Raw genomic sequence first — 19,163 nt, forward strand, 5'->3', positions numbered from 1 at the left:
TGGACTAGTGATTTTGGTCACGCCGAAACAGGAAGTGGAGCGAAAAAGCGAGTGGTTTTGCGGCGTGAATGTTTTTCGCTCTAATTTTAAAGTAGAGTGAGAAAACGTTGTTTGAACAAAAATTCGGTTTCTCGGTAGTGGTTTTTTGTTCACATGCGGCATTTTCACTCTGATTTTTACTGTTTTTTTTTCGATTTTTTGGATCGGATTTTTTTTCTAACTGGTTTTCCCAATCCATTCATAGCTCATTCTAGGCATATTTTTTTGTTTGAATTAAATTTTCATTTCTCGCTAGGGGTTTTTTTTCACATGCGGCATTTTGATATTGATTTTCTGTTTTTTTTTTCATATTTTTTTGTTCTGATTTTTTTTTAAAATGGTTTTCTGAATTCAGTCATAGTGCATTCTAGGTCTAGTTTTTCTGTTTTTTCAATGAAATTTTGTATATTTTCCTCTGAAATATTAATTGCTCTCAAACGAAAATTGTACCAATTATATTAGTCCTGTCGGTTTTTTCTAATGCGGTCTTTCGCTTGACCTATTTTTCGTCTGACGCTTTTGACTTTTCATCCTCAAAAAGGGGATAAACAGCTAGCGGCCAGCCGGAATTAAGTGCTCTTAGAGCCTTTGAACCCTGTTTCACCTCAAACTGTTGCTTATACTTATGGTGTGAAGGGCGGTTCTTAGAGGTTGAAGACACCACTACTGTTGAGCCCCCTCACTTTTGCCCTCAACCCCCACCACGCTATTGCCCCCACCCCACTGTTGTCTGCCAACCCCTCCCTCCCCATCAGTCCCCGTTGCACATCCCCCTTCGTGGTTACTGACTAACAACCGATCGCTAAAAACACGCAATTTTATACAAAATTTTTACATTTTTCAAGATTTTTGAAAACTTTTGTCATTTTTTGAGTTTTTCAGCCCTAGGTGTTTCAGCCCATTTTTTAAAACCTCCTCTAAAGTTTTACAATAGCTTACTGCATAGTTTTTAGTAGTGGAATGGTTTCAACATTTTAACATCACGAATTTCAGCAACTTTTTGACAAAAAGTGCAAATTTTTTCAAATTTTTTTGACATTTATATTTCATTATTCACGTTTTTCCTGACGCAGGTGCCAGAAAACCTCCTTAGCGGTTTGATAATTTGTTACTGAAAAGTTTTCATTTGGCATGGATTTGCTTTCTTTTTTTTGTCAATTGTTAGCAATTTTTTTGATGAAATTTGCATTTTTTCAGATTTTTTGACAATTATGGTCAGTTTTTGGGTTTCTCCAGTCTCAAGTGTCGAGAAACTTTCTCTAGGGTTTAAAACGAGGGTGATCTTTAGTTTCTAAATGTAATGAAGTTCAAGATTGCATCACCACGAATTTTAACATTTTAAAAAAAAAATTCCAATTCTTTTTCCATTTTTTTTACTTTTATTGTCGTTTTTCACTTTTTTCAGCCTAACAGAAAATCTCCGATAGGGTTTGATAAAAAGTTACGGGAAGAAGTTTGTTGGCCATGGATTAGTTTTCAAATTTTTTATCACAAATTTTAGCAGTTTTTTTACTCAATTTGCATTTTTTTTCAAGTTTTTTATATTCTTCTATACTTTTCTAGGTTTTTCCAGGATCAAGAGCCACAAATCTTCCTCTTGGGTTTGATTATATGTTACTGCATACCTTCTTGTGGTAATGGAATGGTTTTCAAGACTTTGATATCAGCAGTTTTTCAAAAAAGGTTTGCAAATTTTTCACGTTTTTTAATTTTGTTTTACATTTTGTACTTTTTTCCGCCACAAGGGTCTTAGGGACCTCCTCCAAGGCTTGATGATAAACTGTACAAAAGTTAATGGAATGGTTATCAATTTTTTATTTACTCCAGATTATCCAATTTGTGATAAAACTTGAATTTTTTCGAATTTTTTAAAAAATTATTGTCATGTTCCAAATTTATGGATCTTTATGAGCCAGTGAAACTTTTTAAAACTTGAAATAGGGATACTGGATAGTCTCACAAAATGGTTTTGAAGATTTTATTAACTTGAAATATAGCAAGATTTTGTTAAAATTGGCGATTGTTTTCAAAATTTTTTAAATATTTTTGTCCCTTTCTGAGTTTAACGACTATTACAGGCAAACAAAGCTTTTCAAGTCCTGTAGATGGGTTACTTGAAATAACTCTAAAAAATAAGCTTGAACATTTCACTGCGACGTCTGGAATTTTTATTTTAATTCAGCAGTATTTTGCAAATTTTTAAAATATCTTTTTTTTATTTAATTTTTTTACTAACAAGGCTACAAAACGAAAAGTTGCAGAGTAGAATCAATCTATAGGTAGACATACTAAACCATGGCTAACTTCTGACGAAACCAACCGCTGGCCGGTTGTTTGAGAGCAATTCGCCCGACGTTAGTGGTTTACGTTATTTTCTTTGCCTATCATAGCTTTTATTATAAAAAATTTTATTGTAAATTGAAAATATATTAAAAATAGAGATAAATTTCATTTTAAATGCAGTCTTTAGCACCCTATGTTGATCACCCACTAACTTTTTTTAAAACTTTTTGGCTGTTATCATGTTGAAAGCACTGTGTACGTGAAGAAATCAATTATGTAATGGTTGTTCTGCAGCTTGTATGGACCTTAAACCGATGAGGTTTAACAAACACGACCCCAACCTTGTTTTTTATCTGGTGGGATGAAAAAACTGTCGGTAGAAATTTGCACATTCGTTTTTAATCGGCCAAATCAGCTATTTAAATTAGCTTGAATCTGCTGAACTGATCACCACAAAACAAATTGGGAGTAGTGGTCCGGGCTGGTGCTGAGGGCAGAGCACATAGAACACAAATCTTCTTTGAAAAACTGCAAAAAATCAAAAAATTCTGGAATCATGCAGATTGATTTCAAAAATGGGTTCACTTTGGTGAAAATATGGAGGGTTTTGGAGGCAGTTGCTAAGTTCTTGCCTAGTGTTGCCCCTTTTGCGACTTTACTAGTCACAACACAGTCATTTGAATTTTAACAACACATTTTAAAGTAGCCTCTCGGGAGTGCAACAAGGGATCTTCTGGGATTGCTTTTGTTTTCACTAGCTCTCTTGCCAATCTTTAATGAAATTGAAACAAAAATATCAAATTTAGTACAGCATAATTGGTATCTGGATGACGGCGTCCTTTGCTGTACCCCCCAACAATTCCTTTCCACAGCATTGAATTTGCTGACTAAAATGGATGAAGGATGGGGTTTAGAACTCAAAATAAAAAAAATGTGAGCTTTGGTCACCCGTTGACTTCAATGCTATAGATAACAGGGTAAAGAGAAATAGCAAAGGTCTTGAAATCTTGGATGCTGCCCTCGGAAATCCCAGCTTTGTTTCCACATCGTTGAGGAAAAGAATTAGCAAAATAGAAAAACTGCTCGATAACTTGGCTTATCTTGGCTTATCTTGACGATCCACATTGTGCACTTGGAATTCTTCGAAACTCTCTTGGAGCACCAAATATGGTATAATCCCTGTGATGTAAATCTCCATCCGACGAATCCTCTGTTATTTTGCAGGGTTTTGACAATTTTGAGAGAACAACATTGACAATATGTTAGGCAACGATATACATGACAATGCTTGCAAATAGGCTTGTCTTCCAAAGAGCGAAACTGGCGTTGAAGTTGGACAAGCAGTTGAAAAACTGAAAGTGGCGTACGTCTGGTCAGTGTTGCAGTCAAATGCTTTAGTAGAGTAAATAATCGGTGAGAAATTATCAGACAACCAAATGTTCAATGAAACAGTTGAAGAATCGATTAGTCTATAAATAAGCCAGTATACACAACACAAAATTCAGAAGGCACTTACTGATTTTTCTAATCTTCTTGATAATCAGTTTTCAAATCGGGAGAAAGCTTGTTTGCTTTTACTTACGTTGCCTGGACCTGATGCCTGGCTATAAGCACCTCTTTTCCCTAGTCGGGGCCTTCACCTTCATCAAAATAAATTCAGAGCCGCAATGAAGTACCGGATTGGTGTTTTGTTATACATTGAGCAACGATTTGAGCAACGAAAATGTTCTTACTGTCAAAACGGCAGACCGGACAAGCTGTGTGATCACGCTTAAAGCTGTCATATTCGGGGGATATGATATCGCGGCATGGCAGAGTGAGGGGTAGAGTATTTGCTGCCTGATCAACTGCAAACTTAGCACCGGTTTGCCAACAAATAAAATGATCCCGGATAAGAATTCAAGGCCAGGAGACATATTCTTGCCCAGCTGGTCAGCAGGACAACCAGTTGCGTTAGATGTACCCATAGCTTCCCCACTGCAGCCCAGTCTAATTTCAGATGCGGTGAGGAGTTGCGGTTTTGCTCTGACAAATGCTGAAGAAAGGGAAAATTAACATTATGCCCCAAAAATGTGACGAAATAGCCATCCAGTTTGTACAACTCCCGTTTGAAACTTTTGCGGGCTTCTCAGATTTGGTTAGAAAAACCTTGCAACGTATAGCCTTGTATGCCGATAACGGAAACTTTCAAGCGGCTGGATTATCACTAGCTTAGAATTGGTTATCTCAAGGAGTTTCAGTGACTTTAGTATAAGGTTCAGCCTCAATGCTGATCGCCAGAAATCCCCTGTTATGAGAGTCATCCATGCGGCAACATCCTCAGTCCCAAAATCAGCTCTGTTGCATCGTACCAGCTCTTCACGAACAACGAGTGTCCCAGACCTCAACGTACGCCATTGTCACCAGAATGAATTGTGAAAAATATTATGCTCACACTTTAATCTTCAATCACTAGTTCTTATTCTTATCCGACCAAAGTGGAACACTGAATTGAACTGTTGAAAAACGATTCATTATTTTGGTGATCTGCTGTTTTATAAACATAGTCATCGTACCTTAGTTAATCGTTAATTCAAGTTAGGGTGATTCATTATCAGGGAACGATAATTTTTACGAGCAACCCGTGTAGTTGCCCAGGACGAAATCCCAGTTCTAATGACCTCTGAGCAGACCACACTTGTTAGCACGCCAGGGCAACTTCGAACCAAAACTACAGGTTGCAGACATAAGTTTAAACTGATTGTGTTATTTACAATGGCCGTGATACTAACTGGTCAAAGGTCTGGACAGGTCTAAGTAATTAATTGTTCTTGTAAACAGTGCTATGGGTAGTTTCAAAACCACTTACTGTCCTCTTAATCCACAATTAGTATCGCAAGTGATGTTTTTGTAATCATTTAGCAAATAGGCTTTTTTCTCCGGAACATAGTAGATGTGGGAAGCTGATAATTTTAACCAAATGTAAACTAAAATGAGTCGAAGACGCTCGACAAAAAACCGATTATGTGTACTGAATTTTTGGACAATGGACACTTAAGGAAAGTGCCCTAATGTATAATGATAGGTAATATTGAGTGCACTGCATATTCACATTGCAAGAGTCTAGGAGATAACGCCACGGAAAAACACCCATCTACTTTTAGATGGAAAAATCCCAAGCAAACAAAAACCACCGCAAATCAACTTCTGTAAATTGAAGTTCAGTCATAAAATTTTTTTTTGTGGCGATAATTTCATATCCAGCTACCAGGCGCCGCTGATGCATGACCATGGCTTTCTGGGCTCGGCCAATTGCGTTGCGCAGTTCTCAAACAGTCAAGTGGGGTTTTATTTCCTTGGGGGTTCATTAACTCATCTAAAATTAAGTTGTTTTTTCGAAGCTTACTAAGATCAGAGGTCAATTTGGTCATACAAATTGTTTTACTGGAGTCCATAAAAAATGATGCTCGTGTGTTTTTATAAATCTGAATATTTTATTTTCATTTAGTATAAATCATATAATATGTATATATATATATATATATATATATATATATATATATATATATATATATATATATATATATTTATATATTTGTATGTAAATTTATGTATATATATATATATATATATATATATATAAATATATAAATATATATACATATATATATATATATATATATATATATATATATATATATCTTTATCTATGTCGATATCTGTAGTCAGGACTCAATCCGTTAAACACCTCTATAATGTTTTCAAAATGGGTTTTTTTCCTACTAGAAGTAATTATCTACCGATAAATTTTTCTGCACTCTAACGTTCGTTTGCACTGAGTCTTGAAGGCACTAGTTCTGAATGGAATAATTTTTGTTTTGCAATTGAAAAAAGATAGTTTGTAAAAAGGTTTCCAGCCTAATATAAAGTTCTTCTTTAAATAATCAGATTCCAATTTGATGAGGATTTAGAAAACAGAACAAGCATATTTGTTGAAATGATTCTTGTGTTCTCAGGAGACCACACGACATCCCCCATTCAACTTTGAGTTTTTTAAAGATAAAAAAGGATGCAAAACTGCACAGCAGTGATTCTTTGCATTGCAAAAAACACAACCTAACCTAATAATCTAAATTGGAGTTAACATCAATTCTTCAAGGTTAAACAATTTGCGATAAATTGTACAGAGTACAGGAAATTTTTCAGTTACCTAAATATTTGTTGAAAAACTTTCTATATTCGTTGGGTAGTCCACCATAACTTAAACATGCTTACCGAAGAATGCCTTATATGGCATTTATGGAAAAATGCTTTTCACATGATGAGCATAGATTCTTCCTCATTTGATTAGCAAAGACCATTTAGACGCATTTAAAAAGTCATTTTCATCAACTTACCGCGTTGAAGCACCTCAAAAATATCTTTAGAAACGTCAAAAGTTATGGTGTTCTTCATGTCATAGAAAATTATCTTATGAACTATGTTGTTAATTTGAACTCTATTTTTTCTTTCGAGTACAATATACTTTGTTAAAGTTTTGAGGCTGATGGGTGAAAAAATGCACATTAAAACAGCAAATCTCAGCATTGTTTACAAACATTAGCAGTTGAATATGTAAGATAGGCAAGCCACAAAAGGCGTTCGACTCAAGATTTGTCAGTTGCTCTTACTGTGCTTGTGAAAAAAATAGAAAGAGTTTCAGTAGTGCTACTGTTATTTTAAGGCAACCATAGAATCACTATCATAAAGAGCATTAAATGATTTCATCATAGCCATAACATGAACATGAGATAGTGCCATCGATACCATTGAATGGTCAATTTATGGTATTATTTTTACAATAGCATGAACATAAAATGGTAACTTCGTTGCCATAACATAAACATAAGATGGCAAAACTGCCAACCTAGACTGGTGATTTTATAGTAGCATCATTACCATAACATGACCATAAAATGGTACCATCGTTACCATAGAATAATGATTTTATGGCTTTAATGGCTTGCAGAGTAACGTTCGGTGAAGTCATAAAACAATTATGGATTTAGAGTTAATTTCAAATTGTATGGTTTAAGCGTAACCATAAGATGGCAACTTTTGGAAACATTGTTACCATAGTGTACAATCATGAGATGGTTTTTTGTGTGCGGGCTTTTGCTATGAAAATTTGATAACATGTTAACGAAAAAGAATTTTATTTGGGCAGATTTTACAATGATCAGCTTTGAGTCTAGCATAAACTTAGGCTGCCTTTTCGGTTGAACATCCTGTGTAATATGTTTGGCAGCGTTAATTTCATGGACCTCAATCCAAACTCAGAAACCCAGCAAAAAGAAGATAGTCAAGAGTTTTTTAAGATAAATGTGAGGTCGTTTTGTAAACTAAGTTTTGATTCACGCCCGTTTTTCAACCTGGATTTATATGTTTTCTTCATTTTTTCCCGAAAGCACCTGGTTCAACATAAACAATCTTGTATAAAGGATACCCTAATTTTTTTCGCAGGAGTCAAAGTGACAGACTACACGGTGGAATGGAACTCAATCTCTGGACAACACATGCAGACACCCGAATCAATCGGAACCCTAAAACTGAGAGCACCCGCTACCCAAACTGCAGCCCAATCCAGCGCTCCAATACCTCCCACCCAGTTTACCCTGGATGGGCTACGATCCGGCACGAATCATTTTATTCGTGTTACAGGTATGTTACACTGACCCATGAACACGTAGAATCTATCCCTGTATCGTTTCCCCCTTCCCTAGCTTAAGAAGCATAATAGAGAAACAGAATAGATCCGACACGTTATCTGCCATTTTAAGCGTCCTAAATCAACTCAGAGACAACCTTGAACCTAAAACCCAATCTTGCATAACTTGTATTACGACGATCAAAACGATCCATTGAAATTTGCAGTCCTTGTGAGAACATCACGTAGATTCAGTTAAATATTAAAGTTTAATTAGCGCATTGCACTCGCACTCTTAATACTTACTCATGTCGAAAAAAATGAAAATAATGAGGAAAACGAGTGATTTTGCGTCGTATTTTGCTCTTTTTTGTTTTGAATGGCCGAACTGTCTAGTGACTAAATTCCTTACATCAAAACACTGTGATTAAAATATTATTTCATTCTTGAAAATTTTGTGGAAACTCACGCCAATCGTAAGGGCCAACCTGAGAGATTCGTGGGGTTTACACGGAAAATTTGTATATATTGCAGATTTATCGTATGTCCCTTTCCGTCGAAAAATTGTAAGTTAATACACTATTTTAATGTGATCTCACATGAGTAAAGTTTTGAGCTTATCGTGCTCTAATTTAATTGCAATACGGGATCGGGATAGTACGAAATATCCTTACAGAAGTGAAAGCCATGACCAGTACCCAATCTAATGCGCCAAGGGCATGAAATAATTAAATTAGGGAATTTTTGTTTAGGTGCGAACAAGTCAGGCGTTATTGTAGCAAAAAGCAAACAACTCACAGTCTTGACAGCAACGCCTCTGGGTCCCCCTGTTACCCGACTAGCGTAAGTGTTCTTTTGCTCAAATGCTTGTTAATAGATGCAACAGCGGGCTATTATTGGCCCTCCGAGGCCTAGACCTCGACTTATGAAAATACTTTAAAAGTCTAGTAGGGGGGGGGCAATATTGACTATAATTACACGGTCGAGGATCCTAGTTAAAGTCGAGCAAATATCTTTTCATGGGTCGAGCTAAAGTCTTTTCATAACGAAGAAAGTCCAGCTAAGGTCTTTTCATGGGTCCAGCATTAGTCTTTCAATAACCAGCAAAGTCGAGTTAAGGTCTTTTCATGGGTCCACCATTAGTCTTTTCATAAGTCTGTTTTATTTCAAAATTCAAAACTTTTTAAACTTTTTTCCTGCCTCTGTACATACAGAAGCAGAACCGGAGCAAGACTAAATAGTTTTGCACCAGAGCAGTCCAACTTAAGAATCAGTTGGAAATCTGCCAAAAGCCTTCAGAATTTTGTCAAATCTTAAGATAAAGAGTTATAGCAGATCGAGTATATTACCACATTACTTGATTCTATGAAACCAGCAAGCTTAAAAGTATTGGTCCTAGTCCCATTAGCCATAAAAAAATTTCGGCGTTATTCAGTTTGTTTTCCTTCCGAAGATTATGAGCTATCTTTTTAAAAAAACTAATGAAGGTTTTTGAGGTATTTGTCGTTCTTTTGAATCGTAAAAGGTGCAGGGTCACATATGCTGACTACGTTATATGCAATAAAGCAGACTTATAAAAAAACTAATGATGGACCCATGAAAAGACTTTAACTCGACTTTGTTTGCAAACAATGTGTCGAGCTTAAGTCCAGCACAAACTTTGGGTCGAGCCAAAGTCTTTTGTAAAATTTTGGGTCCAGCTAAAGTCTTTTGCGAAAAATCTGAGTCGAGCTAAAGTCCAGAATGTCTTTAAGTCCAGCTAAAGTCTTTTCATAGCTCAAATGAGTCCAGTATGGTCTTTTCATAGCACATTTTGGTCGAGCATTGTCTTTTTATGGGTCGAGGTCTAGACCTGGGCTCTCTTGGATTATTTACAATTCAAAGGATTTGGATTGTATTGGGGTGCTGATTTTCTTAAAGATCTACTCGCTAATCGCACATTTTCGACCTTTTCTTGTTAATGAGAAGTGCAAATAGAGCGGTGAATTTAGTCAGGCTGCTGCCGTAAAAGGAGCAAAATATCGCATAGTTTTAAAGCATGAACTTTCCAATCCGCTTCTTAGGTAGAGAATTTGTTGCTTGAACAAATTTTTGCTTTTGAAAGAAATTTTGTTTTTAAGAGATAATTCGTTTTTCACATGCGGCATTATGACTTGCGTTTTCTTTGATTTTAGTAGTATTCTAAAATGCACGTATTGTCACGGGGCGGGACGTCCCCCCGTGAAAAATCGTGCATATTTTTTTGTCACGGGTGTGGACGTCCCCACCCGTGACAAATCGTGCGGTACATTTTTGAGGTCGAAAAATTTTGTCTCCCAATTTTGCCGGGGGACAAAAACTTGTAAAATTTTCTCAAATTTGTGGGGGACAAAAACTTGTAAAATTTTTGTCAATTTTGTGCGGTGAGAAAAACTTGTGAAATTTTTGCCGAATTTGTTCGGTGGGCAAAAACTTACGATTTTTCCAGCTATTTTGTGCGGGGAATAAAAATTTGTTAAAATTTCACAGTTTTCTGGAATTATTGGAAAACTTGTGAAAATTTTGCAATTTTTGGGGGTCCCTTAAGTTGGTTTTAAAATTTAAAAATTCTTAAACCCGTTTTTAGTCAAAAAGACTATTCATGGGTTTTCAAAAGACAGAAAATTTACTAACCTTTTCATTATTTCAATCTCTTGATAAGTTTTATGTAATATAACTACATTTAAACCAAAATGGAGTCAAATTTTGGTGGTTTTGATCCAACATCTGGTTTTGATCCAACATCTGGTTTTAATTTGATAGTTTTAATTTTATTGCCCATATGTTTTAATTTGATAGTTTTAATTTTATTGCCCATATGTTATCCCAGATTAGGGAGAGTGGGCAGATTAGAAAACCAATAAAATTTAAGTGCCAGGGCTCCAAATTGAGAATTATTGTGTCTGATAAGAAATTTGCAGCGTCCAAAGTGAAAAGAATGCAACTTTGCAGAAAATGAGAAGAAATATACGTATGAAATGGACAAAACAAATGCTCGAAACTATATGAAGTGTTCCAAAAAAGTACTGAAAAAGTGTTTGAAAATTTGCGGTAAAGCAATTCATGTACCACAATTGTATGACGGGAGAGTTAAAAATCGAGAAAAAAATAGTGTATTTTTAGAGTAAAAATTGTTGTTTTTGAACAATTTTATGCAAAATACTTCCTTAAAAAGCAATTCCATTATGCACAAACTGTTTTGCATTGTAAATGACAACAAGTGCAGACCGGTAAATTGTGCAAAACAAGGTGTTTGAGGGACAATGCAAAAGTGATCACGTAATATAGTGTAAAACTTGGGGAAAACTATAAAAATAACAAAATTTTAACGGGAAAAACTGATGTCCGACTGAACCTACTGCGTAACTTAGGCAAAATGATAGAATGAGCAGTCTATTTCCCTTAAATACTTAAGAAAACTAACTTCTATTTTTTTGTGAATGATGTTCTAATTTTTTCTTTACATTAATAAACAGTTTTCCTGTTCTGTTTTTGTTCTCCAAAAATCTTCATAGCACTAACAATAACTTAACTAAAGCTGTATGTCTACAGTGTTTATCAATTTTTATCTAATCTGCAATTGTTTTTTCCGACCTGTCATTGGTTGAAAGCTGACTGAAGATTAATTTTAGACTGGTGCATATGACAAAATATGTTTTTGATTTTTGTTCGTTTTGCAAGTTTTGGTCTAGTCTTTTGTGATTGGTTGGCCGAGTTTTAGGAATTATTATGTCTACTACATGTGCCAACATTTGTCTTTCATTTCCATAAGCAATTCAGTATGGTCGTCTCAGCTTCTCTGATTGGTCAGTTGGGTTTAGGCTTTATTACTGTCTTGCACATGTTTGAACAATTATTGTTTTATTATCAAAGACAAGGTTTGGTCTCTTTTATTACCATAAGCAATTCAGTGTGGTCGTCTCCGCTTCTCTGATTGGCCAGTCGAGTTTAGCCTTTATTATCGTCTTGCACGTGTTTGAACACGTATTGTTTTATTATCAAAGACAAGGTATGGTCACAAGTTTGAGTTTGTATTTATAAAGAAAGTAGTATGTCGTCGTCTCAAGATTACTTTGATTTTTATCACGATATCGCATGTTCAATAGAATGTGTTTACTGTTTACTGTGTATGAGATAAAAGTGGAGCGGAAGCCAGAATTCAATTTCAAGTGGAACAATGTGCGTTGAGACAAAAAATAGAAAGAAATATTAGGCTATATAACACGGAACAAACAATACTAACAAAATAGTTTTCACACTAGAAGATCTCAGAAACAAAAGAAGCAATGTCTTTAAATGAGTATTAGAAGTCGATATCAAGCTTTCGTTTCTTTGGAGCAAAGCAAAGGCTCACTGGTGGCGTCTCGAGACTGCTGCTGGCAATTATGGAAATTTCCGCTACCTTGAGAGTTGAGGGAGTTGGCGTTGAGTCTGGTAGAGGAGAATTTGACCGACTTGTAATGTCTGGTCTTTCGGGGCTTTTTGGAATCCGCCAGAAACTATCAGTAATTTCCAGGTCCCTCCAATAGCCCTCCTGATTTTCGTATAGAGGAATCTCTTTGATATCATAGTCGTAAAGAATTTTCTTAACATTTTATTCAATCGTCTCTGGATTGAAAACAAATTCTCTTACGTAGCCGGTAACATGATCGATCGTGTACTGTGCTCCTTTCATCAGCGCCTTTTCAAATCTGAATGATTGGATGTAGTCGAACATTACAATTGGTAGCACCATGTGGTTAATTGTAATCCACTTGTTGTCCCGCAACTCTTGTTTAACAATAACGACTTTCTCTTTTTTCGTAAGTTTCATTTGCTATTGTTCTCAAATCGGGATTGGCCTCCTTTTTCAGAATAATTGCCACCGGAGACATGTTCAAACTTTGAAGACAATGCCGCAATTAATGATTTGTTGTGGTAATTTGTCAGGTCGTGATAACTTTTGGTCAGCTTTTCTATATAATCAAAAAATAAAACAATTTGTTCTAAAACTTAAGAATTTTGTATCAATCTTGTTTCGAGAATAATTAGATTGTTATCAATAGTGGAGAAAGACAAAAAGAAATGAGGAAAGACTGTGAAAAGAGTTTGCAAACAATTTTCAGTTTGTTGTAGAGCAAAGATTTGGATTTTGTGAGCAACCAAACAGTATGCAAGAATTGAAAGAAAATGATTATTTGTGTTCAATTGTTTTTGCTACATGTTTAGGCGTGTTGCTCCTAAGAATAGCTCAAAAACATGCTTGTCAAGTAGAGCATAATAGTTTTATATATTTGATTTTTATCTTAGCCAATCAGAAAACAGCAATAACTATACTTGTCACGTAGAGCAGAATAGTTGGATATATTTGGTTTTTATCTTAGCCAATCAAAATACAGAAAAATTTTGAAATTTAACCTTAGTTCTAGTAAGGCGAAAGGAGAGTGACTACACAGTATACGAATGCGTTGTTCTATGTCTTATCATAACCAATTGGAGAATTCGTGGACAAACAAAAACAACATGCAGTCAGCATTGCGGTTATTGGTTCTTAGTGTATAAAACTATAAAATTCAAAACCCGATAAGTTAGTCTGTCGCTATTATAAGAATGAAAAAATCTTATTCACTCTTTGTTTAGAGGTTGTTAATAAAAAATGTTTTAGACTCTTCAGCGAAAAGCATTAAAAACTGTTGAGTTGCAGTTTGGTAAGTGAGAAAAAAAGACTTGGCATGTGTTATGATCAACCAGTTCTTTGTAGAAACTGTTTGGAAAACATTCACGACAAATACTTTTCCATTTCTACATCTTATCCTGAAAAATCAGTAAGATTAAACTATTTCCTGCAGCAAGTGAATATTTTAGTGAGTTGGACTGCTTTGATCATGATATTGCTGGAAAGTTGCGTCCATATGGAGGTCTAATTGGCATCGAAAATTCATCTCTGGACAAGTATCTAAAAGTATCAAAAATTTTACGTTTGCACGCTATTTTTCACGACGCCGGAGGTTTCATATACGAAATATATAACCAAGGACCTGGTTATTCTTATATGCTTCCGTGGAAAAGCAGCAACTGTTTTAGCGGGCATTTGTCGGGAATATTATTTTGCTTATATATAAAAATTTTTCATTTTAAAATTTTTAATTTTTAAAAATTTCAAAAATTACAAGTTATAGTGAGTTATCAGCTCAACAAAAGCAATCTTTCAGTTGGTTGAGTAAAAATTTGCACGGTATTGATTGGGACACAGGAAATTATCCCTATATTTATCTAACACAAATAATTCAAAGCGTTCGCTTGCGGAATCCTGGTGCAAAATTCTAAGCTAAGGGAGCGGAAAAAGTTTTTGTCAGAATTGCTTGAATGTCCTGTTATTGATCTGATTTCACTTGAGTGTCCTTCGATATCTGTGAACTATTTTACACAAAATTGTCAAAATCATTCAAAGGGCAAAAACTTTTTCAACAAACATTGTGCAAAAGAAAAAGCCATTTTCTATTTCAACTGGTTAACCAATGAGAGAGGAATTGACGAAAGTGGAGGCACCGTTGTCACCGAGTTCAACAATTTGTGCCTTGATTACGGGGGACGGGAAACTGAGTCTTTCAATTTCCAAAGACGAAACCATAAAAACCGGAAATCAGTTCTTAGAGAGAAAAGTTAAATTGTTGCTGACTGAGGACGAAATTCGCTCATTCACTCATTTAGTGTATTATTTTGAACCTTTTCTTCAGTGGAGAAAGCAGAATGTCAAAAAATCAACCCAGAGTCTGTCCTCCGAAACTCTTACTGATGTCGAAGCACCCGGTTGGTGAGGAAATTGACAAAAACGATCCTTCACTGCCAAAAGAGATTCAACTCTTGGTGAAGGAAGAAAGAGTGCACATAATTGTTCATTATAACAGAACTGAGAGACTCTCTGAGTGCTTCATGGTTCATATGAAAGACTTTCTAACTGAGTTTAATTGCTATGAGTTGTTTTATGTAATCTGATACCCAATTGATACTTTTTCAACAAGTTTTCATTTTTTGTTGAGATGGAGGGAGTAACAGTCGATCAAGTTGACGCTGTTGTAGAGGAAAATTATTTTGAAAAAGAAAGTAGCAGCAAATCGTCTTGGAAATTTTGTAACCAAACAACTTTGCCAAGCTCGGAAGTTGTATTTTTTGTGCAACTGTTTGTTATTTTACTACTAAAATCACTTTGTATTGTGAAGTTAACCGTGTTTAAACCAAATTGTGAAGAAACCTCAGTTTGGATATCCATATTGTCAAGTTTAGTTGGATACATTTTACCAAATCCAACACTATGAATAAAATTATATCTACGCAAGATGGAGTCTTCATGGCCGTTGTAGGGCCCTCAGGTTGTGGCAAAACAGAGTTAAATTTCAAAATGTTGAGTGGAAACACATTTTACCCAAAATTTATCCACATTATATTTTTATACCGAGAAATGCAACAAATATACGTCAAAATGGAGCAGAAACTTGGAGTTATTTTCAAAGAGTATGCCAATTTAGAAATTTTGAATAACCTTGAAAACTGTCTTTTGATAATCGACGACTCGTGCGAAGAAATTTATAACGACAAAGAATTTGTTAAGCTGGCTACTGCAGGGTGTCACAAAAAGATTAATGTTATTTACATAAAGCACAATCTTTATCAGCAGAGCAAGTGGTCTCGTACAATAGACTTGAACACATCACACATCATTCTGTTCAAATCAGCCCGCGATATTCAACAAGTCGAATTTTTAGGCGAGCAGTTAAATCTTGTTAAATTTTTAAAACATTGCTATCAATTGGCAACGAAAGAACCATTTGGGCATTTGCTTATCGATCTTGGTCCAAAAACTTCGGATTGTTTACGATACTGTTCAAATATTACTGAGCCAGGTCCTACAGTGTTCTACCTTCCATCTGATAAAGCACAAACAACCCCTCTAAACAATGAAAGAGAAAAAATTATCTATATTGAAGCAAATGGTGCATTTGCAACCAAAAAAGTTAAGGAAATACCTGCGTAATTGTGATAGTGATGTTATACGGGTTCTATGTGAATGCCTTCACAATGTCTCGCTGGGTCAGGTTAGAGTGAAAGTAAGAGACTTAGAAAAATACAGACACATATTTGAAAGTGTTCTCAAGAAAAAGTCATCAATGGATAAACGACGAGCGCTTTTTCTAACAAAAACCGTTTTTGAATTGATTCAACTCATTATAAAAATTTTTTTCATCCATTTGAGTTAAAACATGTCAACTGCTGAAGAGTTTAGTTTGATTCCCAAAAATCAATATATGAAACAGCTACCATTTTCCTCACAAATTCTAAATGATCCCAGAGTTCAGCATAGAGGTGCTCAATTTTCGTTTTTGAACCGTATGCGACCAAATGAAAACACTAATAAAGAGTACCAGGAAATTTTAGATACAAGGGAAACAATTGATCCCACTGAGTTGTCAAAAGTAAAAGCAGACAAAATTCTTCAAAATCTTAACGTTTTAGCGCCAGCGAAATTCACCAGGACGGAGAAAATAGTTAGCCTCATTAAAGAGTCAAAAAAAGTTGTTATAGACCAAAATGAAAATTTCATTGTTGACGGAACAGCAACAGGAATAAATGTCCCTATTTTTCTCTATGATTTGCAACAACCAACTAAAAAACGAAGTAATCCAGATTATTTTAAGATTCTTGAGGATTTAAACATAAAAGAGGACTTGGTGATCAACAGAAATGCTAAAATTGCGATCCGGAAAAGAACTCAAAGAACTGCCAAACCAAAAAAGAAAAGGAAAACTATTTCGCCAAAAGGAATCAAGCACAAGGAAACCAGTCATTTACTTACAGAAGAATCCTCAGACGCTGGAAGTGGTTTCGAAACTTCGAAGGAAGACAAAACTCAGCAAGAGTAGAAGAACTGGGAGTCTTTCGACGAATGAGAAAAAATTGCTTGATTTGAAATATACGAAAGGTCCCGCAGCATATGGAAGCGTAAAAAATCTACAAAGAATCACAAACTTGAAACCAAGTAAAGTTAAATTGTTCCTGGAGAGCAAAAATGCCCACACAAAGCATAAAAAATATAGAAAAAAATTTCCTACATTGAAGGTTATTGCCTACGATGTAAACGAAATTTGGTCGCTAGACTTGGCTCATGTGGATAAATTAGCAAAAGAGAACAAAGATGTAAAATATTTATTGGTTGCGAAGGACTGTCTCTCACGTTATCTACGAGTCGAACCCTTAAAATCAAAGTACGCCACAACAACAGCAGATGCATTTAAGAAAATGATAAGAAACAAGCGACCTAAAAAAGTGTGGGTGGATGCTGGTACCGAATTTAAGGGCTCTTTCAGCACTCTATGTCAGAAAAATGAAATCGAATTTTAAAAAACTTTCAGCGAGAAAAAATCAGCATTTGCGGAAAGAAATATACGATCGCTCAATTGCGGAAAGAAATATACGATCGCTCAAGAATTTGATATACAAGTATTTAGAGGACAAATGGACATACTCGTATATTAATCAATTGCAGAGCTTTGTACAAACCATTAACTCTAGAGTCAACAGAGTAACGAAATTGGCGCCGAATAAAGTGACAAAGAAAGACGTTCCTTACTTGATATCATTAATTTTTAATGATTCAGCAAATTTAGTTCGCCGACCAAGGTTTTACGTTGGGGACTTTGTGCGAATATCAAAAGCGGATCTTCCTTTTAGAAAAGGATACAAGCAAACATTTACCAACGAAGTTTTTGAGATTTACGATATACCTACAACAAATCCTCCTACTTATAGTCTCATTGACGCATCCCGGGAGCCAGTCAAGGGAAAATTTAATGAATTAGAGTTGGTCAAAGTTAGAGACAACAGTAATGAAATAACAAAACATGAATGAATTCACGGTTCACTTAGTTTCATCAGCCTCTATGAATATTTTTCCTCAAAACACCTTGTCCTCATTCAAAAATTTTTTCAATGAAGAAATTAATTTGGAGGGGGATTGGCGAGTTGCACTAAGTGAAATTATCTTCCCGGCAAAAATAAATCAAGTGAACAAAAGTGATTTAAAGATATTTTCTTCTGAAGGCCTTAAGTTTTATGAGAAAAGTATTCCATTTGATGCTGTCACCAGACGATACGGTGGAGAACGAGCTATTATTGGAACTGGTTTCTATGAAAACCGTGACCATCTTTTGAGATCCTTAAAAACAGCTACTGGATTGCCTCATTTTGACTTTCAATTTAACAAAATCAACAGAGTTTTATTCCTCTTTTTTGGTAAAAACGAAGGAATTACTTTTCCAGATAAAGAAATTCCAAGCATACTAGGTTTCAACGTTATTCATGATGGGTCTGGTTATCATATTGTATACAAGATGTTGGACACTTTTGAAAATCTGACAATGGCTGATGACGAAGAAAAAACTTTTGTTGGCGATTATCCTTTTGATTTGTCTGCAGGGAAGCAACTGATTTTTTTACGTTAACATAATTGAGTATCAATACGTAGGTGATACTAAAGCTCCTCTTATTCGAGTCATTGATTCAAAACAACGCCTGAAAAACGGTAGCCCCTGCGAAATGGAGCCAACGCACAGAATTATCTTCAGCAACCTGGAATACAAAAAGTTATTATCAAAAAATTTTCAGTCAATTGAAATTCAATTGCGGACAGAAACTGGAGAATTAGTTCCATTCGCTGGAACAGGAAAAGTTATATTGACTTTAAATTTTAAAAAATTCGACTAAATGGAAGCCTACTATCAACAGCAATCGGTGTCACCATACTTTTCAGGACACTATCGTCAACGAGGAAGCGGTTTTGGGGCTTTAGCAGCAGATATTGGCAGAGCGGCATTACCGATTGCAAGAAAGTTTCTTTGGCCTGTAGCCAAAAAGATTGGACGTTAATTAATTATTCAAGCAGCTCCTGAGCCGGTAGAGGTTGTTACAAAGAAAAAGTCTCCAAAACAAGTATTAAAATCGACTGTGCAAAAAACTAGTCAGAAAACAAGTGGGCGGATCAAAAAGAATACGTAAATTAAAAACCAACGGTGAAAACCCAAAACAAGGCATTCGTAAGAAGAAGCCCTTGACGAGAAGTCAGTCAAATTTCTTTTCTAATGTTCAAAATGATTACTAATTTACTGCCCGCAGAGGCAACACACAC

General features: G+C 35.3%; 1 protein-coding gene across 2 annotated transcripts in view; it reads left to right on the forward strand.

Annotated features, from left to right (window-relative positions):
* LOC142337714 (uncharacterized) overlaps positions 1-19,163 on the forward strand; it is a 159,921-nt gene that overhangs the window by 17,772 nt on the left and 122,986 nt on the right. For both annotated transcript variants that reach the window (XM_075387172.1, XM_075387171.1), the window contains exons 10-11: positions 7,804-8,001; positions 8,740-8,830. In XM_075387172.1, the coding sequence (XP_075243287.1) occupies positions 7,804-8,001; positions 8,740-8,830 (289 nt within the window). The remainder of the gene's footprint in view (positions 1-7,803; positions 8,002-8,739; positions 8,831-19,163) is intronic.

Source organism: Convolutriloba macropyga, chromosome 4 (genome assembly GCF_964194025.1).
Source record: "Convolutriloba macropyga chromosome 4, txConMacr16.3, whole genome shotgun sequence".
Taxonomy (NCBI): Eukaryota; Metazoa; Xenacoelomorpha; order Acoela; family Convolutidae; genus Convolutriloba; species Convolutriloba macropyga.